The sequence below is a fragment of the Phytophthora parasitica genome (assembly GCF_000247585.1).
Source record: "Phytophthora parasitica INRA-310 unplaced genomic scaffold supercont2.25, whole genome shotgun sequence".
In the NCBI taxonomy this organism is placed as follows: domain Eukaryota; phylum Oomycota; class Peronosporomycetes; order Peronosporales; family Peronosporaceae; genus Phytophthora; species Phytophthora nicotianae.
Window position 1 is genome coordinate 426,965 of NW_008649011.1, and position 21,377 is coordinate 448,341.

The 21,377-nt window shown below is 47.7% G+C and overlaps 8 protein-coding genes across 9 annotated transcripts; 3 read left to right on the top strand and 5 right to left on the bottom strand.

The window, feature by feature from the left end:
* Positions 1 to 3,877: 3,877 nt before the first annotated feature.
* PPTG_11824 (hypothetical protein) lies at positions 3,878 to 5,103 on the top strand (the record flags this gene model as incomplete). Its single annotated transcript, XM_008907012.1, has 2 exons — positions 3,878 to 4,391; positions 4,448 to 5,103. 2 exons carry the CDS (start codon positions 3,878 to 3,880, stop codon positions 4,978 to 4,980), a joined length of 1,047 nt encoding a protein of 348 aa, XP_008905260.1. The 3' UTR covers positions 4,981 to 5,103.
* Positions 5,104 to 5,444: 341 nt separating this feature from the next.
* Positions 5,445 to 5,720, top strand: PPTG_11825 (hypothetical protein; the record flags this gene model as incomplete). The annotated part of the gene is made up of 1 exon (XM_008907013.1): positions 5,445 to 5,720. The coding sequence occupies one exon, from the start codon at positions 5,445 to 5,447 to the stop codon at positions 5,718 to 5,720; it is 276 nt and encodes a 91-aa protein (XP_008905261.1).
* A 62-nt stretch (positions 5,721 to 5,782) lies between these two features.
* Positions 5,783 to 8,640, bottom strand: PPTG_11826 (hypothetical protein; the record flags this gene model as incomplete). The annotated part of the gene is made up of 4 exons (XM_008907014.1): positions 5,783 to 5,901; positions 5,961 to 8,199; positions 8,263 to 8,371; positions 8,438 to 8,640. The coding sequence occupies 4 exons, from the start codon at positions 8,638 to 8,640 to the stop codon at positions 5,852 to 5,854; spliced, it is 2,601 nt and encodes an 866-aa protein (XP_008905262.1). The 3' UTR covers positions 5,783 to 5,851.
* Positions 8,641 to 8,777: 137 nt separating this feature from the next.
* On the bottom strand, positions 8,778 to 11,142 carry PPTG_11827 (hypothetical protein). The gene is made up of 5 exons (XM_008907015.1): positions 11,109 to 11,142; positions 10,124 to 11,041; positions 9,871 to 10,058; positions 9,087 to 9,810; positions 8,778 to 9,031 (listed from the first exon to the last, which is right to left on the bottom strand). The coding sequence occupies exons 2-5, from the start codon at positions 10,911 to 10,913 to the stop codon at positions 8,802 to 8,804; spliced, it is 1,932 nt and encodes a 643-aa protein (XP_008905263.1). The 5' UTR covers positions 10,914 to 11,041; positions 11,109 to 11,142; the 3' UTR covers positions 8,778 to 8,801.
* A 1,682-nt stretch (positions 11,143 to 12,824) lies between these two features.
* Positions 12,825 to 13,295, bottom strand: PPTG_11828 (hypothetical protein; the record flags this gene model as incomplete). The annotated part of the gene is made up of 1 exon (XM_008907016.1): positions 12,825 to 13,295. The coding sequence occupies one exon, from the start codon at positions 13,293 to 13,295 to the stop codon at positions 12,825 to 12,827; it is 471 nt and encodes a 156-aa protein (XP_008905264.1).
* Positions 13,296 to 13,674: 379 nt separating this feature from the next.
* On the top strand, positions 13,675 to 17,840 carry PPTG_11829 (hypothetical protein; the record flags this gene model as incomplete). The annotated part of the gene is made up of 4 exons (XM_008907017.1): positions 13,675 to 14,222; positions 14,289 to 15,504; positions 15,579 to 15,686; positions 15,752 to 17,840. The coding sequence occupies 4 exons, from the start codon at positions 13,675 to 13,677 to the stop codon at positions 17,741 to 17,743; spliced, it is 3,864 nt and encodes a 1,287-aa protein (XP_008905265.1). The 3' UTR covers positions 17,744 to 17,840.
* PPTG_11830 lies at positions 14,421 to 19,671 on the bottom strand. Of its 2 annotated transcripts, XM_008907019.1 has the most exons (3): positions 18,947 to 19,671; positions 17,840 to 18,887; positions 14,421 to 17,739 (listed from the first exon to the last, which is right to left on the bottom strand). In XM_008907019.1, exons 1-2 carry the CDS (start codon positions 19,639 to 19,641, stop codon positions 17,852 to 17,854), a joined length of 1,731 nt encoding a protein of 576 aa, XP_008905267.1. In that variant the 5' UTR covers positions 19,642 to 19,671; the 3' UTR covers positions 14,421 to 17,739; positions 17,840 to 17,851. The 2 variants fall into 2 exon arrangements, with proteins under 2 accessions (XP_008905267.1, XP_008905266.1); XM_008907018.1 differs by having other exon boundaries at positions 14,421 to 18,887.
* A 20-nt stretch (positions 19,672 to 19,691) lies between these two features.
* Positions 19,692 to 20,684, bottom strand: PPTG_11831 (hypothetical protein). The gene is made up of 2 exons (XM_008907020.1): positions 20,414 to 20,684; positions 19,692 to 20,346 (listed from the first exon to the last, which is right to left on the bottom strand). The coding sequence occupies exons 1-2, from the start codon at positions 20,659 to 20,661 to the stop codon at positions 19,980 to 19,982; spliced, it is 615 nt and encodes a 204-aa protein (XP_008905268.1). The 5' UTR covers positions 20,662 to 20,684; the 3' UTR covers positions 19,692 to 19,979.
* Between the last annotated feature and the right edge of the window lie 693 nt (positions 20,685 to 21,377).

Below are 21,377 nucleotides of genomic sequence, written 5' to 3' on the forward strand. Positions count from 1 at the left end.
GCGTATCAGTCCTCCCTGGAGTGCTCACGGCCGACAAGGCCACCCTCGCAGCGGTATGTTTTGTAAGACTGGCCCAATTTTGAGCTTATTTAGCAAGTCGTGGGAAACAATGACGTGGGAGCACACCTAAGCTGAATGTATAAACGTTTGCAGGTACAACGGACACATTCTTGATCGAGCATATCTGTCCATGGCAAAAGTACCTTATAGAAAAATTAAAGTGGAATACAGTTTAGGACCATGGCGTACCTCATCAAAATGCCACTTTGATCTTGGTATCAGTGGATTAATTTGAACGAGCGCCCGTCGGTCTACCGCCAATTGCAGTAGCGATAGAAAAGTGATTTCAGCTTCGTTTATAGGTTGAATTTGGCCAAGCTTTCGTAACAACGAATTCCTGAATCTAGTTTAACATTCGTACAATACGCATTTTCATGTCCGATAGATTTGTCTGCGCATTAATGCGTTAAAGCAATGTACCGCTATGTTCGCTCCACAGTTATACTTGCTGCGGAGAGGTTTTCATCGGCCACTGGTAGCACCATTGTCTATTGAAGTATATTCGATTCGTGCTGTAGACTTAGCGATGCAATAATTATCAGGGAGAAGCAACTGCTCTTTTGCCTTCACGACAGCATTAGTAGGAAATAGTCCTAACATCCCAAAGATAAACAACGACTGAATGGGTTAATGTTCTTAATAATAATAATAAATAAATGTCATCCCCCTTTGCGTGATGGCGATGATGTTCTTGTGTAAGATTGGTAGCGTCAAATAATAGTACCCATGGTAACACGGATTTCAGCACTGTAAGCTAGGAGCCTTCTTCTAGTCAGTGACGATCACTTTAATGACGCGTTGATGACATTCCAATAGACTGCTGAGCAGCCAAAATGACTCAACATAGAAAATAGCCGAAAATAATATAGAATAAGCACTTCCATGATTAATATAATTTGATGCGGACGATGATAGTGAGATGTAATGTAGTTTTTTTTCGTTAAAAAAAACCAGTATATATAGTGAAAAACCCTTCCTTTGTTTTAAGAAGCGTTTCTGGGTATACCGTCTACAGCTCTTATTTGCTTCTCGTCGACACCACGTAGGTCACGCCTTTCTTGCTGCATCAGAAAGGAGTGGTACTGTTATCATCTTGTATAAGCAATGCGTTTGGATCTACCACCTAAGTCCAACGAATAAGAGCAAGATTCCAAGAAGTTGGAAGTAACTACGAAATTTAAATTTCCTAGCCTTCTCTTCCTGGGCAATTCAAAATTGTAGTTACTGCCTCGTTGGCGGTCCCGGTGTTGACTTAAAGACTGGGAAGATGGGGAGATCGCTCTCCCCTGCAATAAATATACTGTACGGAATGCATCCAGGCTCATATAAAAAAGCTTCCCGTGAGCTTCTACGTGACTGATCTCCGTGCTGCTAAGTGTGGCAAAATAGAATTGACGAAGCGTTAAATAATACTTACATCCGGGTGAATCGGACTACACGGCTTGCTTCAGTGAGTAGCAAGTCCGTTGAAGGCACGAGTTGGGAACGTTCTTCAAAGATTTAGCACTATTTAAACGTAACCTTTTATTTGAGCGAACCACCACCAGAACGTTCACAGAGTCGTTTCCTTTTACTACTTCGTTTTCATCCACATCCACCACTTCATTTAGCGGGAGGCCGATGTGTCGTAGCTCGGCTCGCAACATCCACCTCTATCAAACCAATAGCGTCCTTCACACCTCGTTTCACTTCATCTTCCGTCATCCACGTGTCCTTATGCTTTTGCGCCAGGAAGAGATGCAGATCCTTAGCGTCACATCTAATTGTTGCCGAGTTCTCTAAAATCTGTATTGAACCGGAATACAATTTAATTAAAACTTGAAGATCGATTACAGTGCCCGCCAAATCATTAAGACCCCCGATTTGGCGGGACACTTCTGACAATATCTCGGCTTCTAGCCTGAGTTGGGAACTGCTAGTTTGATATGTTCTCTCTATTAGGCTTACAGAGGTGCCACTTGTGTTAACAACTTAGATTTCAAAGTATCTGACAGGGCTGGTATACAAATGCAAGGTTTGGGCACCAGCGTCAAATTATTAAGACCACATCCTTTTTATGACGAAAATAGCACTTTTATGAACAGACCATACAAACTTCTATATTAAAATAGTGATGGTCAAAATAAGAAGATGGTTGGCGGAAACGAGCGGATAGCTAGAGACTAAGGAGGCTGTGAGCCTTTCATTTTCAAATGGACCACGGCAAGGCCCTCTCCGAACAAGAGCACTGGTTTATCGTCGGTCTCCACGGTGGAGGCGTCTCTCTGCACGAGATCGCTAGGAAGACAGGTCGGTCCCGTACGTCCGTCCGGAACGCAATCAAGCCGGAGCGGGGACCAAAAGAAGACAGCGGTGGAGAGCGAAGGGCTGGGCGGCAACCAGCACTGACGGAACGAGAGCTGCGGCAGCTTGTGCGTGCCGCGGCAACAGGCGAGTTCTTCGCCTCGGAGCTCAAGACCAAGCTCGGCATCAAGGCGTCCGTGAGGACAATCCAGCGGGTTCTGCAGCGTGTGGACCATCTGGTTTTCACCAAGATGGACCGCACGCTCCCCCTCACGGCAGCGCACAAGGTTGCCCGTATGCAATGGGCGGAAGAGTACATACTGAAGCCAGGTAAGCTTGTCGTATTTAGATTTTGCTGCTATTTCGTATTCTAAAATATTTGCTTTCTTTAGAAACTTGGATTTATACAATATTTTCAGATGAAAAGAAGTTTAATCTAGATGGTCCTGACGGATTCAAATATTACTGGCGGAACATGCGCCAGCCAGCACAGTCTTATCTGCGTCGCCAAAATGGCGGAGGGAGCGTCATGGTGTGGGGCGGTTTTAGCGCAGCAGGTAAGTGTGAGCTGGCCATCTTGCGTGGACGTCAGAATTCAGGTGACTATATTTATACGTTATCTGAATATCTACTTCCTTTTGCTCACGCTAACTACGGTGTTGACTTTGTATTTCAGCAAGACAATGCTTCGATTCATGCGAGGCATGAATCGAAGCAATTCTTGCAGGAGATGCAAGTCAACACCATGGTTTGGCCAGCTCGTTCGCCTGACTGCAACCCCATCGAGAACGTCTGGTCTGCGATGGCGGCCAAGGTGTACGCACATGGCCACCAGTATCAAAACGTTGCTGATCTGGAGGCAGCAATCATGGCTGCATGGGATTCCATTCAGCTAGACTACTTGCTGAAGCTGATAGAGTCCATGCCTCGCCGCTGTCTAGCGGTGATCAAGAAGAAAGGTGGACTGACTAAGTACTAACTTTTAATATAGAAGTTTGTATGGTCTGTTCATAAAAGAGCTATTTTCGTCATAAAAAGGATGTGGTCTTAATAATTTGACGCTGGTGCCCAAACCTTGCATTTGTATACCAGCCCTGTCAGATACTTTGAAATTTAAGTTGTTAACACAAGTGGCACCTCTGTAAGCCTAATAGAGAGAACATATCAAACTAGCAGTTCCCAACTCAGGCTAGAAGCCGAGATATTGTCAGAAGTGTCCCGCCAAATCGGGGGTCTTAATGATTTGGCGGGCACTGTAATAAGCGTACCCAGCAAGTCAGCTACAACACCATGGAAGAGTGATCCTCATAGACCATGTAGTGGGTCATACTTTAGTATTACTACTTCCTTATTTCATAAGTACGTTTCACTCCCATAGAACCGTGATACGACTTGGGGGTGAGGGGGAGGGTATTGTATGGGTAACCCCTCGGGGTTACCCATTTATCCATTCATTCAGTTTGCGTAATCGTTCCGAGGTCTCGTGCTGAAATGAGCGACCGGGCATTCCTGAATTCTCCAAGCATCGGCAACAATGTCGACCAACCTTGTTTATCGTATCAACGACCGCACCTCGCATCACAATCTGCAATGCCAGTCTGAGCCCCTGCCTACCGTTCGCGACCACGAAGTGCTTGTCGAGATCCATGGTGTCACACTCAACTCACGTGATATCCAGATCTGCGGAGGGTTCTACCCGGCTGCAGCAGTTAAGGACAACCTCGTCCCTTGTTCGGATGGAGCAGGTGTCGTCGCTGCCGTTGGAGACGCAGTCGATGACATCCAAGTCGGTGACCGTGTCATTATCAACATCTCCTATGACAACCTGTACGGTCCGCTGAAGAGCCAAGCGTATATGCTAGGTGGAGGTGTTGATGGAACGCTACGTCAATTCGCCGCAGTACCGGCCCAGGCGATCATCAAGGTCCCAACTGACTGCAAATTGGACTTTGTTCAACTCGCATCGCTGGTTTGCACGGGCGCCACTGTGTGGAATGCACTCTATGGTTACGTACCCATGAAGCCGGGTCAAACCGTGCTTTTCCAAGGTACGTATCCGTTCGTTCATGATGATCGAATCCACGCTAACATGTTGTATTGATAGGTACTGGTGGGGTGTCCATCACGGGTGTCCAACTCGCCAAAGCTGCTGGAGCTGTGACGATTGTCACGTCCTCGTCGGATGAAAAGCTAAGGTTTGTCAAGGAAAACTTTGGCGTGGATCATGTGGTCAATTACAGCACGACACCCAATTGGGCGGACGAAGTGCTTCGTTTTACTAACGGAGAAGGAGCTGACTACGTCATTGAGATCGGGGGTGCTGGCACAATTGAGCAGAGCATCAAGGCTACAGCATCTGGCGGGATGATCGCTATCATCGGATACCTGGCTGATATCAAACAAGAAGACATGCCCAACGTCCCTCTTCTGGCGTTGATCCAAGGCTGCGCCCTCCGCGGTGTACAAGCAGGCAGTAAACAGCTGACGACTGAATTGGTCAAGTTCGTGACACGTAAGAATGTCCAGCCCTACATTCACGAGACATTTGGGTTTAGCCAGGACGAAGTGATTTCTGCGTTTGACTTGCAGAACTCGGGCAAGCAGATCGGAAAAATTGGTATTGCAGTGAAGAAGTAATAAGCTGCGAAGATCCGCACTAAATATTGAGTCCTACAGCCTCCTCGCACAGAAGATTTACAACAGGCAGCGAAATACTCGTCTTGTGTCCGTGAAACATGACAATAAATTCAATGATCTCACTTTTATTACTACGTACTGTAGTATCTTCCATGTCCAGACATCAAAATCGAGAAAAAAAAAAATCATTCTTACTGAGTTGTTCTCATTTTGGATGTTTACTCAATGATTGAAATGCAATGACTACCGGTGTTATTATTCTATGGTTGAACGACATTGACTATTAGCGTAATCGTCAACCACGCACTTTATCTATCATTCACATTTCGACTACCCATCCATAACTAGTATGCTCACCTTTCTCGGATTCAATTCCGATTTTTCCTTGTAAGCCCAAGGCCATTCCTCGCAAGTTAACGCTGATGCTAGCATACACTATTTCGCGATCTCTGCCAAAAGCGGTGATGCCGAATCCGCGCAAGCCTCTTCGTCCATACTCACCGCCAAACTCTCCACCCGACGTCGTCATTACAGTTGAAAGTGGGGACGAACACGAACAGAATGACGGACTTGATTTCACCCGCGTGCATGCGGAGCTGAATCGCCTTCTGGAGGAGGGTCTTCAAGAATCCGATGACGAAATGGTCGATGAAGCCCAAGACTGCAACACTAGCAAAGTGTACCAAGCTGACCGCACGGTCAACGATTACAGCACTGACCGACTGAGCCGCTCTCTGTGATCAGAGCCTACCAAGAGAGTTAAAAGCAAGATTTTTATCGTTTACACTTTTACTTTAGGAGATAGCATTTTGAAATGGTTCGTGTTTACCATTATTCGATGGCCTCTTACAATTTCAACAATCCCCTGCTTTTAGTCTCCTAAGAGGTCACCCACATCAGCATCTCCCCAATCATCCGTCTCTGCAACAAAACTATCAGAAAATAATAACCCGAAAAAATAAAGCTTTCAGCTTTCCTACCTTCGTGTTTGCTCGGTCGCTTTTGAATCTGCGGTGCCCTTGATGTAGTAGGTGCTACTGTCTGCATTGGTGGCGGTGCAACAAAATCGCTTCGGTTGTCGTCGCTCTCACGTGTTCGTGACTCCGGCGTGCTGCTACCATTTCCATAAACAGAAGACGAAGCGCCTCGACTATCTTGTCGTTGAATTTCCTGCGGTCTCTGGTAAGAAGATTGAGTTCGTGAATCATCGTTGTCACCACTGGAGTTCCGTGAGTGGCCGTTGCCTACAGGTTGCGCTAGCTGTGGTGGCATCTGAACGTTAACAGCATTGTCACGTTCGAGTTTGGCCAATTTGGCTTGAAACCCGTCGCAACGTTGACCAAGATCCTTACAAATAGCAACGAGATATCTCAAACACTCGAGGTTCTCAGGATAATCTTGATGGATCTGTTCGTAGAGCACCATGGCCTTCTGATAGGCACCCATACGTCGATAGCAACTCGTGACCATAAGTCTCCATTTGACCTCATTGGGCTGGATCTGACTGGCCCGTTCGAAGAACTGGATGGCTTTTTCATACAACTCGCTCTTGACGTACCAGACTCCAAGCCAGGAGATGACATCCAAGTTGATGGGGAAGTATCGATACGATTCAAGATGGTAGTGGAAAGCTTGGGTCTCGTCGTCGTCCTTATTGAAGATTTGACCCAGGCGAGCGAGAACTCCAGGGTCGGCCACGTTCTTGGTATTCCGGTCTCGTTTATCGTTACTACCAAAGCATGAGAGGAGGATATTAAACCACTTGGCTGCTTGGCGGTAGTTGCCCATAATGTCGTGCAGGTTTGCGATCTGGTACAGTACTTCTGCGTTCGTCGGGACAATACTGTGAAGCTTCTCGAACGCTTGTAGCGCTTCATTTAGTACACCCATCTTGATATTTACTAAGCCAAGATTGTAGATAGCTTCGATGCAGTCTGCTTCCACGCCGATAGCCTCGAGAAAGAGCTCCTTCGCTCGCTCACATTCGTTTTTAACGTACAGACAGTTGCCTTTGTTTACCAAAGCTTTGGCGTTGTATCGTTGGTGTCGCACCGCCAACGACGCGTACTTGTCCGCTTGAGCCGTATCGCCTTCCACAAAGTAAAGGTAACTCAAGTTTGTAGCGGCCATGGCTTTGTGTGCGGGGTCTTTCTTCTCGAAAGCCTTGAGAACTTCGATTGCCTTGTCGAACTCTTTTTCTTTCAAGAACCAATGAGCTTTACAGATCTCCATTTCGCTCGCTAAACTTTCGTGGCTTTCCTGCTTTAACGCGTCGATAACCCACGTGAAACCTGCTAACCAGTCCTTCTTGTCCAGCGCAGGAGCACACAGCTTTGCAGCCACTAAAATGTACTCCATGGCTTTCTTCCTCCTCGCTCGGATCTCCGCTTTCAACCCGTCAGTCTTGAGTGAATGAAGGTGTTCTTTCGAAGACGTGTGGGTATCATCGTTGTGCTTCGACTCGTTGGCCAGTCCGGACTCGTCTTCGTCTTCCTCGGACATTCCTTCCATCGGGATCGTGATGAGGTTCGTGAATCCTCGTCGCATCTTTTCATGCTCTCCAATAGCGTAGTAGCAAATGATGAGGTTAAAACCCGACTGAAAGTCGGCGTTGCCTTCCATGATATCTTCGAACGTGGCTGCTGCGTCCTGGTAATGTCCGAGCTTGATCTGCGCTCCTCCAATGTTCCGTTTGATCTTGTAGCGCACTTCCTTGCTGGTGTTCGGAATCTGATCCAGAGCCATGCGATACATTCGGATAGCCGTCGGATACTGCTGTTGTTCAAAGTAAATGTTGCCCATATTAACTCTCAATCGACCGCCTTGAGCGTACTGTTTGTTCTTTACTATCGGCGTATACGACTGAATGGCTTCTTTCCACAGTCCATTCAAATGATACGCATTTGCGAGATTGAAAAAAACTGCATAAGTTAAGTCGATGTTGAGCATATCCGCCAATCCATTGAGCTCGCAGTGCTTGTTGAATGCTCGTTCCTTGCGTCCAGCATCTTTGGCTGAATGTAGCGCTTCTTCGTACTGTTCCTTGGCAATCAACTCGGCTGATTGCTCGATCAGCGCGTTTACTGTCCGTTCCAGTTCTTTTGCCACTTCTTTTGGGGAGTTTTCAGTTTTCTCTACCAAAGCAGGGGCTGCGCCAGCTTTTCGAGATTCACCCATAGGATCAAACATTCTCTGACCCCCGGCAGTACGTGGATTCGACTAAAGTGAAAAAAATAAAGTTAATGTTGGATTATCCAACATTTATCCAACACGAATTCATACCGAGAATCCTGCTCCAGACACGGAAGTCATGGGTCGTGCGTCACTTGATTGTTGGGCTGTGCCCATGCGTGAGCCCGGAATTGGTCTCCCCATTTGCGACGGTGGTGCTCTTCAATATCACATAACCATGTCAGAATTTTTAACATTTGAAGTTTGTCATTGACCATGATCGTACCTGAAGGCCGTTCCTGGTGGATTGTAGCCTCCTCTAGAAGCTGGAGCACCGTAGGACGACGACATGTAGTTGGTGGTCGCCGCCGTCTGCGGAGGCGCGAGATCGATGCTGAAGTTGAACCCTTCATACAGATCTTCGTCGTCCTCTTCCTCGACCATGAGTCCATGTCTGGCCTGGCCGTAGCCCCCGCCATAACCTGCCATCCTGCGTCAATAATCAAGGCTTTGCTATCCTACAATTAAGTCGAGCAGCCGCAATAGGAGATCACGGGCGTTGAAGCAGTTGTGACGAGTCGCCACTGAAACGACATGACAAGTCTAAAAACTAATGAAAGATACAAGGATAGATTTTTTTTTACTGGAATTCAGTCATCTCTGACTAGGACAAGAGTCAAAATCGTTCCTATGAGCAAAATCATGATTGAAAAACTTGAAATCCGAACTGCACCGGCGAACGGGACCAGGAAGGAACAGTCCTCCCCCATTAACGGGAAGTACTCGAGCGTGTTGTTATACGGCTCGTAGACCATAGCGCAGTAGCAACTGCCGTTCACACACTCGCCATTCGGATACGAGCAATTGTTGAGGCACATTTCTATAAAAAAAACATTAGTGCATTAAAAAAATAAAAACAAAAGAAAGACACTTACGTGTTTCGCAGTATTTGCCGTACCAGCCTTCATCACACATACAACGTGAGTTTGGGAACTCAACGGAGCAGTACCCACGGCCAGAGCAATTGTAGCCACAATTCCGAATAGAGCAATCATCTCCAATAAATGGTGGCTTACAGATACATTTACCAAAGCCGTCACAAACTCCATTTGAATAGTGCACATTGTCCACGGTACATGGGAATTTCTGTACATTTTCCACATACGAGTCGTTGTCTGTATGTTCGAAGCCCGAGAAGCAGCAATGATTGCAGGTTTGCGACTGCTTTGCATCGTCGTACGCACAGTACGATCCAGGACATGACGAATTCGAGCAGTCTTCACCATAGTAGCCGTCGTCACAGCGGCAGTTCCCAGCCAAACATGTGCCGTGTAACGAACAGTTCTTGATGCAATTGTTAAGATCGTACTGCCACAAATCTCCCAGAGAAGCAGCAGCGAAAGTTATAGCATCGTGGTATTTTTCTGCGCGCTCGTAGCCGTATCCCCCAAAGACAAAAATTTTATCGAATCCGTCGTGATAGACGCTCATGTGTCCTGAGCGTTGAGACGGATGCTCCCATTGTAGGGCTACTGGTAGGTCTTCTCGTCCGTCTTGACGATTACGGCATCCATCCCAACCTGGGGCTTGACGTCGTGCTTGTTGGACGAACACGCTCTGCTGGCTTGAACCTCGGGTGGGTTCTGCAAACACTGAAAACTACAGCAGATAAAGTAATTAGACATCATGGATATCTCGCGATATTGCCGTATATGATACCGTTTTCGTGCCGTAGTGTGTTTCTGCAATGAAATAGTAGTCATCTGGATTGTCAGCTAAGTTGGAAGATGGGACATACGCGGCGTAATTTCCACTGTGCGGTAGTCGCCGAGATTCTAAGTCATCGGTGCATGAAGCTGGATACTTTGGATACACAAATGAATGCTGTTTGACCCAACGGTTTGCACCTGACACAGCAAAACACAACAAGTGAGTCCTACTACACTTCTGTCCATGCACTTTAAATACGTACTAGCGTTATATTGCCAAGTGTCGTCGTAGTAATAATTAGTGATGTAGCCGCCGAACAATAGGAATACGTCGTTAGCGACCACGAGACTGTGATCCACTCTGGATTCTGGAATAGATTCGCTGTCCGGTATAACTCGGGTCCAAATTCCTGTAGTAATATTATATTTCCACATGTCACTCAAGTAATAAGGGTGTGTCGGGTACGGCGTGTATCCCACTGCATGAACTCCCAGCGTTCCTCGGCCTGCACCAGCGCTGGATGTCGTCGGGTACGGGAAAAAAGTACGATATCCTCCGTGAATGAAGATGGCGTTGTCAAAAACCACAGAAGTATGTCCTGCTCGAGCTGGAGGCCACGTCACTGCACATTCAACTTCAATACTATTCAGTAATGCATCAGCCAGAAGCTTCGAATCTGTGGGACACTCGACTTTCTCGGTAATATTCGTCCAAGTATTAGTGACCTTGTCATACACCCACAGATCGTTTAGATATCCACCAAGTGGGTACTGATGAACTCCACCCCAGTCGTTTTCTTCGCTGTTCTCATGTGCATATCCATGCCAGAGTCGAAATCCGCCAAAAACGTAAAATTTATCGTTCAATACAACGCTGGAGAACTTGAATCTCTTCCCCGGTCCATTGCGAGCGCTCCCTAACTCGATCATCTCCGTCCATGAGCCATCGGAGAAGTCATATAACCACAAATCGTCACAGTAATCGCCGCACATGGGGCCGAATCCTCCGTAGATTGCCATCGTTTTGTCACTAAACACTTCAGCACTGTGCATCCACCTTTCCGATGGATGTGTACATACGGAGGCACCTAGAACCTTCGTACAACCTCCCCACTCTGCACCTTCATCTAAAACTTCCCATGCCCTATTTAAGCAGCTATTGTCTGCATACCTGGTACAGTCTGTCAGCATTTAAAAAAAAGATAAGAATTTGTGCAATGAACACGACATATTTCTCGGAATACTGACTTATGTTGTAGCTCCAGACGTCATTGAAGAAAACTGCAACTGGAACTACAGTCGAGTCCGTTTCGTAAGCGATTTTGTCCTCGTAGGATAAAAACTCGAGGGATCCATTGACGCGAGTGATCTCGTAGGTTTTTGGCACATGAGTCTTTGTGGTATCTTCCGTTCGATCCCCGAACACGATCAATTGACTGGCGTACGTCACGAACGAATGACCACGTCTTGCTGTGGGACTCGATACGTTGGTGGTCCATGTCCATTGCCGCCAACAGGACGCAGTTTGTAACCAAGAAGAGAAAAAAACGAGAAGCAACAGCACACGCATTGACACAATGGTATGTACGACGCCGTTTCGCCAAAAAGATCGGTAGGATACCCGCAATCAGTTTATACAGGGAATTGGAACGTAATCGACGAGAGCCGACAACAGTTTTTAGCAAAACGCATTTGTACTAGAGACAATGATCCGGAGCAAGCTATGTCGTTGGGAGTATTATGGTTTGCATTACTCCTTCAGCGCTGCCATACCTACTCCGTACATGCATTGATTGGCCCATTCATTCATAGTTACAATTCGATACTACCGGTAGAGCGATACATCTGACGCTTTTAAAACACTGGAAATTACTCAAAAAGCCTCACTTACTACGCAGTCTTGTGGAACACAGGCTGTGAATATCGCATTACAAGTCAAACACGCTCTCTATGGGGGCAAAATAACAGCACTGCAAGCTTAATTATACAGCTAGAAGATGAACACGAGGAGAAATAACAACAAATTGCTCAGACGACGCAGTATACAAGTTCTCGAAACTCACTCTTAACTCGCGCGAGATATTAAGAATCTTACTGGCACCTACATTAACTCGCGTGGGTTTATTTGATATCGAAACCGTAGATTACCTTCGATAGGTATTAGAGCATATCAAGTTCTTAAGATCGGCTTGTGTTACTTTGCTCAGTGGACTTCGAATGACTGAGCTTTGTCTTGCTTTTCGAAAGAGGGAAATTTGTGAATTTGAAAAGATCCGTTTTCTGCATTTTAAGTAAATTTTCATGTCATATTACATTCATCCGGTATATCATAATCTCAACTCCCTGCAATATTTTGGCAGTTTTAAAGTTTTGGTTAACATGCCACCCTCGAAATTTCAAAGCTTCTTAGTGCACAGCAGGACTAAGGCCCGCGCTATTGCTCAGTTGAGAAACATGCGTGTGCGTGCTGCAATAGAAGAACTGGCGCGTGAAGCAGTGCTAGAGCCGCTTGAACCACGGGCGGCTTGGCAAACGATGGCTGTACCCGGCGCTCGTTACAGACATCATCATCTCGCTGGAGCTCTGCTGCTTATCCAGAAAATATGCGAATACAACGCGCGTCCTAGAAACTTTTCCATCCGCGTGGGCTCCTTTAGTAAAACAGTGGAAAGGAGCTAAGCAACAAATAGTTTTACTTTAGACCGTGATATTCCGAAATCTGCTTATCCTTTTCGTCCAAGCCCCAAGGCGGTTTGAGGAGAGCTTTCAAGGTTCTTGCTTCCGTGACCCGATGCTATCCCTCAGCCCTAGTACGTAGCATAATCATTTGTCTGGAAGTTTTATCCACCTAGGAACGCCACAAATTACATCTGTATTCGCAACCACCTATCCGGACAATACAGTATAACTAGCCGACAACACTCTTGGCGAAACAAGTAGTAGGAGTACGTGTTTCCAAACCTTTTAATCGCGCGGCAACACTGGAGTTTTATCATCCCCAAGAAAAGTTTTAAAGTTCGCGACGATCCCGTCAGCTTCTTTACTATTCTTGCCCGCAGTTGAGAACATTCGTGCAATATCACTTGGTGACTTACGCTCTTGCTTCCATTTTGGGAACGCTTCCTTGTACTGATATGTTTCAGTCTTTAACTTGTTAAACCACACCTCCCTTTTCGCTGCTTCTTGTGCCTTCTTTATCGCCTTGCGCTCCATCGCTTTCTTGAAGGCACTTCTTCCTGGAATAAACTTCTTTAAAGCGTCAAAGTTGAAGGCCCTTTCTTCTCCGTTGCCTGTGTTAACCGAATTCCACCGCAACAGTTGAGTTTCTTGTGTCGTTTCCCCCTCAACCCCAGGGTAGCTAGTTGCTGGTGTACAACCGCCGTCAGCTAGGAGATTAGCTGCAACAAGAACTAGAGCGATCATATATGAACGCATGATTCCTAACGAGGCTCTTCCTGTTGTATGATTTGCCACAGGCAGGACGAGGCGAATTGCGGAATAGACGAGATCTCACGAAATGGTGCGTGGCTAATGAGGGCATGCTCAAGAGGTTTATGATGCCACAAGAGCAGCATAATCAAATTAAGAAAAGAAGTGTTGTGGGTTTATGGGTAGCATAATCTTATTAAAAAGAAGTGTTTGAGAAAAACGGAGTTTTCTAAGCATAATTTACATTGCGACTAAGGAATACGCTTCATTAACGCCATTGAAATGTGCGATCCAACGCGCTCAAAAGCCTCAAGCAAACTGGATCGTTTTGTTTTAGATTTTCTTTTAGCTGGAGGGGCGCCGCAATAGTTTACTTTCTGCTGGGATGGATCCTCGCGTGTTGATCAACTATTACCTTCGCAAAGGATGGTATGACCATGTTCAGCGTCTATGTGAGCAAATACTCGAGAAGAAAGGCAGCGACTCGGCTATCTTGTTCTGGCGCGCCTTTGGCATCGTGTTGGAGCGTAGCTATTCGTCTGCAATTCGAGAGCTCGAGAACCTCAAAAGAACTGGGCGAGATGTCGAACTACCGTGTCTCCACGCATTGGTCTACGCTCATTCGCAATGCAAACACGTCGACCACGACGAAGTAGCTCAGCTGGAACTGCAGTTGGTCATGGCCGAGGAGAACGCATCTAGCGCGAGTTTGATGCTCTGCGCCACGTTCTTCTGGCACTTAAACGAACACGCAAAGGCTCGCAAGATCCTCGACCAATTATTAAGCACCAGTGGTAAAAGCAGCTCCGATGGAGCACTCCGTCAACGAGCTCTTATCCTCCGTGGGTGGGTGGACCTCACTGTAGATACTAAGATCAAACGAGAGGCAGACTTGCGTGACGGTTCCATCCAGTTTTTCGATCAAGTGACGGAGTACGTGACTTAGTTGCTAGGTATCCTATAAAATATCTGTACTAACTTCTATAATGTTTGTATTAGTCGAAAAGATGCTGAGTTAGTGCTGGGCATGGCCAAGTATTTTGACCTAAAGAAGACGTATCCCCGTGCTCTTGAATTCTATGACGAGCTTACTGTGCAGTTCCCATGGTTCAAGCACTCGTTGAGTGAGAAGGCCTTGGTGTTGCTCAAAATGGGCAACTGGGACCAATGTATGGACAGTGTGGAGCGAGCATTAAGTGAGAATTCTCGTGATATTGAGGCGCTGCGTATCATGATCCTGCTGCTTTTGTCTCGTGACGGTCGGGCCCGTGAGGCTGCAGAGCGTATCCGAGAGTTGCTTGAAGCTCTGAAACGAGTCGAACCAGCCAACCCAGAGCTTTTCTGTGAGATCTCGCGCTGTACTGCTCGTGTATCAGATCGAGACTCGGAGGTCCTGCAGTGTAGCTTGGGACTGATAGAGCACGCCATTCAACTGAACCCTGAGAGCGGAGCTTTCCGTGCCGAGCGTGGCTACCAGCGTGCATTACTTGGAGACTTCGCAGAAGCCATGGAGTCCTACAAAGAAGCCTTGAAGCTTGACGAATCCAATGAAATGGCGCTGCACGGGATGATCTACTGTCAGATCAAGCTTGGACAACTTGAAGACGCTTCTCAACAAATGGAATTCCTTAGTGTTATTCAGGAATCCCTGGGTGCCAGTGCCAGCTTTGCGTTCCTCCAAGCGTTACTCAGCTGGGAGAAAGACCGTGACAGACCCAGACAAGTCAAGCTGCTGCAACAAACCATGCAGGTCCATATGGACAAGCTTAAGGAGGCTATCCAGGGACCTGACGTCTCCACTCACGATACGATGAGTCTGCTTAACCCGATTTTTCTTGTTGAAGTGGCGACAGAATTCTTGCAAGGGGATACGTCTAAGCAAGGCTCCGATGACAGCTCAGATGCGGTTGCCAAGGGCATGAACATCCTCGAGAAGCTTGTTAACAAGTCCCCCGGTTTCCTTCGAGCACAGTTCGTGCTCGCACAGGCTTACTTCGACGCCCAGCGACTAGATGACGCCTATCAGGTGTCCAATTTGATCTTGAAAATGGAGCCTGGGCACTCCAAGGCGCACCTTATGCAGGCTCGAGTGAGTCTCGAACGTGAACATTTCAAAGCAGCTTCAGCTTCTCTAGATCAGGCTCTCAGCTACGACTTCTCTGTTCGTCAATCGCTCTCGTACTACATCATCAAGGCTCGTATCCTCGAAAACTCTGTGAAGCACTACAAACTCTGCAAACCGCCATGAAGATGACGCAAAGTACTGGAAGTTCTGGAATCCGGCGACAGAAACCATCAGAGAATGACAACGTATCACTATTCGGCAAGGCCTCAGTGTACATCCACATGGCTCAAGTGCTGTCACAGCTCAACGATATATCCGAAGCCACGAAGACTGTGCGTGAAGCACTCGACGTCTTCCGTGGTACATCTCAAGAAGTCCGCGTACTCGTTGCCAACAGCGAGCTGCTATCAAACGTGGCGACTATGACGCAGCTATCGCCATGCTGAGTAGTGTTCCCGTGGCTTCTCCAGCGTTCACGAAGGCGCAAATGGTCAAAGCCGACATCTATCTGCAGTATCGCAAGGACAAGCACTTGTACGCACGCTGCTACCAGGAGCTTGTGGCGATCAATCCGTGTCACGCAACACACGTGAGCTTGGCTGAGGCGTATCTACGTATTCAAATGCTGGATGAAGCGGTGCAGTCTTTCGAGCGTGCGAAGGCACTAAGTCCTGGAGACCCAACAATTGCAGGCCGTATCGGGCGTGTCCTCATCTCCAAGCACGACTATCTCAAAGCCGTGGACTACTACGAGACAGCGCTCAAGATGGCACCGGGGAACTTGGTGTTGCGTAAAGACCTCGCTGAACTGTACGCCAAACTCCGTCACTTTGATCAGGCACAGCGTGTCGTCCAGCAAGCTCCATCCAGCGACTCGGAGGCTCTGAGTCATCTCCTCCAAGTTGTAAATCTGCAACTGGTTCTACCAACAATTCACCGTGGTCTGGGTAGTGACGAAATGGCAGTGCAGGCGTTGTTGAAGGCCTACGCTATTCAGAAGGTGATTCTGGACCGCCAGAAGGACGAACAGCCTGACGTGCTCAACAAACAGCGAGCAGCTATCGCGAATACTTGCTTCCAGATAGCGTCCATCTACGCGTCGGCCCCAGGCAACAGTGAGCGTGAAAACGTCGTCAAATACTGCACGTTGGCTCTGCGTTCGGACGAAACGCACGAAGGTTCGCTGCTGCATCTAGCACGTTCATATCAGCAGATGGGCGACTTGGATCAGTGTCAGGTGCGCTGTTCAACGCTGCTTCGACTCAATCCAGCGCACGAAGAAGCTGCGTTGATGCTCGCTGACTTGTTACTCCAAAAAGAGGACAACGACTCCGCTATTTACCACTTCCAGCAGCTCCTCGATAGTCGTCCTGACAACTTCGCAGCTCTGAGTCGGTTCCTAGTTATGTTGCGTCGGGCTGGTAAGCTGCACACGTCTTCGGCTGATAAGGAGCAAGGAGGCTTGGCTCAGCGCTATCTGCGGCTAGCAGAACGCAGTGCCAATGTCCGTGTTGCACACGCACCTGGTCTTCACTTTTGCAAGGGACTGTACGCTCGCTACCGGAACAACGTGGTGGAAGCCATCGACGAGTTCAATCTGGCTCGACGTGATCCGGAATGGGGCGAGCGAGCGCTCATCAACATGATCGAGATCTACCTCAACCCAGACAACGAAAACCTCTGGGATGCCGCTAACGACACCACGGAAGGCAACACGAAGGAGCAGACGGAGAACTTGCGCATCGCCAATACGCTCCTGGATGAGCTGCCGATTGCTCGCAACGAACGCGACGCCAAACTCCGCGTGCTGGAAGCCTACGCTGTACTCGCTGTTCGGACCAAGAGCATGTTGGACAAGGCTATCCAGCTCTTCATGGAGATCCTCGAGACCGTCGATCGCGATTACGTTCCAGCATTACTTGGACTGGCAACTGGCTACATGCTCACCAAGCAGCAGCCCAAAGCGCGAAACCAACTCAAGCGTATCGCCAAGATGACCTACGACCAAACGCTCGCTGACGAGTTCGAACGCAGCTACCTGCTGCTGGCGGATATCTACATCAACCGAGGCAAATTCGACTTGGCACAGGAGCTCTGCAAGCGCACACTCACTCATAACAAGTCGTCTGGGAAAGCCTGGGAGTTGCTTGGACTGGTGATGGAGAAAGAGCAGTCGTACATCGACGCAGCTGAATGCTATCAAGAAGCCTGGACTTGCGAGGGTGAAGCGAGCGCTGCGATCGGATTCAAGCTCGCCTTCAACTACCTCAAGGCCAAGAAACTCGTCCTCGCTGTGGATGTTTGCAACAAGGTACTGGACCAGTATCCAGACTATCCGAAGATCCGCAAGGAGATTCTTGAAAAGGCTTACGCTGGATTCCGACCCTAAATGATAGCGCACAACAGCCAGTCAAAAAAGGAGTGCACAATGCTGTTGCATTGATCTATACATCTATCAAAAGAATACATCCTCAACAGTTCGTACCATATTTAACCATTAGCCAGCCATAGCGTAGTCACGTAGCAATGGGATGGGGTTCTTTGGGCGGTTCTGGACTCCTTTACAGATAGCAATATGCTGTTGGGCTCCCGAGGGTGCAAACTTTCGGTGACAACATGGACACAACACCAGCGTGGCTTGATGTTCTTTGTAGCTCTGCTGCAGTGTGTGGTCCTTCAACTTGTGCAACTTAAGTGCCACAGAGCCTACAGAACTCGGTGGTGTGCCAACTCGAGTACTTTTCGGCTTGGACGGGGATGTCTGGCTCGATGGAGTGCCTCGTCCCCAAGATCCTTCGTTGCCGAACACACGAGGACAGACTGCTTCATGCTTGGCTAGTCGACCTTCAGCGAAGCTCCGGTTGCAATACCGACACGTCTCCATACTCTGCTTTACTGGGAATGTACTCGTAGCTTGCGAGTTCTTTTTCTTGACGCTTTTTTTCTTACGCTTGGACGACTCAGCGTCAGTAGTTTGGGATGGAGGTGCGTCTGTGGCTTCTTGCTTCGTTGGTGACACCTTCAACCCGTTCTCTGCTGTACCGAATACTCTACTTTGGCTGGTACGGAGCTTCTGCGGCGTACTATCCGTGTCTTTGACACTTGAATGTCGACGACGTGGTCGCAGTAGCAACAAACTATCCTGCATCGACGTAGCTTCTGGTCGTTCATGAGGTGTAGGATCTGGGAACGACGACGCGTAATGCAACGATCTCAATGTCGAGTCCTCGGACATTATTCCGAGAGCGCGTTCAAAGCTCAAATACAGCGGGGACAAGCGTCGCTTGTGGAACTTGGCTGATGCGCACTCTTGAAAGTGCGATGCGAGCTGGTCCGACGGCTGCTGTTCGCCGCAAAAATTGCAATACAAAGTCGCCTGCCGCTCTATCCTGGAAATTGGAGACGCTGAAGGTGAAGCTGAAGGGCGATATCCAAGACTCTGGCGCAACACGGAGCGATGCAGCACAGACTCTTCTTCAGTAGCTGCAGCAGACGGCTGTGGTTGGTTTGAACTCGGATTATAATGACTCGGCCTGCAAAATGACAAAAAATCAATACCGTCATACGTATCCCCAACATTGTAGTAACCTACTTCTTCCAAGAAGACTCGCGTGTGCGTCTGTTGTAGTAGTATACTCGTCCTTTGGCTGTATAGGCTTCTTGCCACTCGTGTTGCTGCTCTTGCTCTCTTTCCTGATGATCCAATGTGTCTCCATTATGCTCCTCATTGTCCTCACCGACAGTCTCTTCGTTATTGTCCTCTTGTATCTCCACTTCTTCGATGTCTACCTGTTCTTCTGGCGTCCTCCAATGACCATTATGCTGTCCATCTATGTCGTCCAGTGTCCATCTGTCCTCCATTACCTCGTGTACAAAGTCAAGGTAGACTGTTTCCGCCCTCCCAGCCTTCCACTGGTCTCTCTCTTGTTCTCCCTCGCTCTCCCCTTCGTCTCCGCCGTCTATCGAGTCCTCCAGAAGCCGCAGAGCCTCACGGACACTGGCTTCCACATCGGCTTCGTCCTCTTCTGTCATTTCCTCAGAGCTGATGCGCACATCTTGACGCCCGACCAGTGGAGTGACCATCCAGCCGTCGTCTTCTTCTTCCTCGCTTTTGTGGGACATCTCGGAGCCGAAGCTGCGCTGTTCCAGTGTATTTTCTTCTTCTCTTGTCTGCACATGCGTCTCCTCTGTATGGTGCACTGACTGCGAGGCTTCTAGCGGCTCAGGGTCGTCGTGAGATGTCGACGCAGAGAGCGTCGCATCGAGGTGCCGTGTAGTATCGGACATATCCAATTAGAATTTGTACTTTATACTGGTAATTTGTACTTCGAATTACTGTGGAAGAGGAAGTGTCGGTGGGTGTGTGGATTGGGTGAAAATGAACGCATTTTAACCTATCAGATTGTGAATGGAGAGAAATGGCTACAGCTAAACTTCAACACGTATGCTACAAAGGGAACGATGATCTGGAGGGTGGCGCCTGCGCAATTGATGTGGCGTTCATCTTTTGTCAAAGACTGGAGTGCATAGGCAACATTATCGTGACTGTCATCGATTTTAAACTCCACTCTCGTCCAGTAGTTAATCGAAAGTATTCAAGTTGACGTCAGAAACGCTCTCTTCGCTTACGCAGTCGATCGGATAATAGCAATCAAGGCAAGCACGAATGCAAATGGTAACCACGACTTGATGAATGCGGCAACACTCACATATTTGCCCCGAAAGAACATCCAGAAGCAGAGTTCCACCATGTTCCACCGCTTGCGGCCAGCGTAGTTAGCGTGCTCCAGACACACAGCCACGTGCGAGTGGCAGTTGTCACAGCACAAATTGTGCATCCTCTTCTCGTAGATGTTGCAACCCGCAGCAACCGCTTCGTCCCACTTGTCTGCGTCTTCAGGCGCTACGTTGCATTGTATGTAGCGCGTGGCAGATCCAAATGCAAAGTCGTCGCGCCCGATAGTGTAGGGCCCAGCAAAGTCGAATATGATCCTGAATCAAACCACCAATATTAATTAATATCAATAAACATTTGCTTATTAGAATACTAAGAGCTCACCCTTTGCTGTCAGCGAGGCCCATGTGTCCAATGAAGGGGAGGAACCATGTGAGAATGGGTATGGGAGACCACACGATGCAGAAAGGAAAACGATGCACAGCAGGGTCGACTACAGCACCCTTGGATCCGCCTGTGACGCGAGAAGCAGCAGCAGCATTATGCGAAAGCAAGCGCTCATCGTCATCGATGCTCAGAGCCGTGTTGTCGTGTGAGGACGTCGCTGCAGGAAGTGTCATTGTTGTCGCCATGTGGAAGTGGTTGGAGTTTGATGGTGATTGGTAGAAAATTTCAATAAAAAAGTGCACAAATTTGGAACATATTCATTTTTTTAGGCATTTCGACTTGAATTTTTCTGATTACTAGACCATAAAAATGTTAATGTTGAATTAATTTGCAAGATGTTTTTAGTTACTGCACTACATTGATTATATTTCGAACATATTTTAGTTACGTCATCACATTGTCGGCTATAACCATCTTGACCTGACAAAAGTGGAATGTTAGTTAGGTACTAGATCACCTTCGACTTAGCTGGGAATGCATTTGTTTTACTCGCCAGTTTACATGTTTGAAGAACGTGCCAGTTTAGCAGAATCACAACTCCTTTTGCAGAAAAACTCAGTCGGTTTATAATACAAAATAATTTGCCTTCAGGTTTACTGTCGGTTTATACTGACCTGGTTCACCGCCATAGCAGATTGCTAGAAGCAACAAAGCCGCGGTACTGAGTAATGTTTCGAAATTACACGTTTCTTCTTCGGTCCATGACACGTCCTCGTGTTTTACAGTATATATGTAAATTGTAAAAAGGATGCAACAACCTGCGCTCAGAAAATCACCGACACGCCAACAAATATAGAAATGCGTCATCAGCATTTCTATGCTATGAGAGCTAGATCGTTTGTCTGAAATCATTAATTAATTTTAACTTTTTTGTGTGGATTTTGATCAATCCATGGATTTC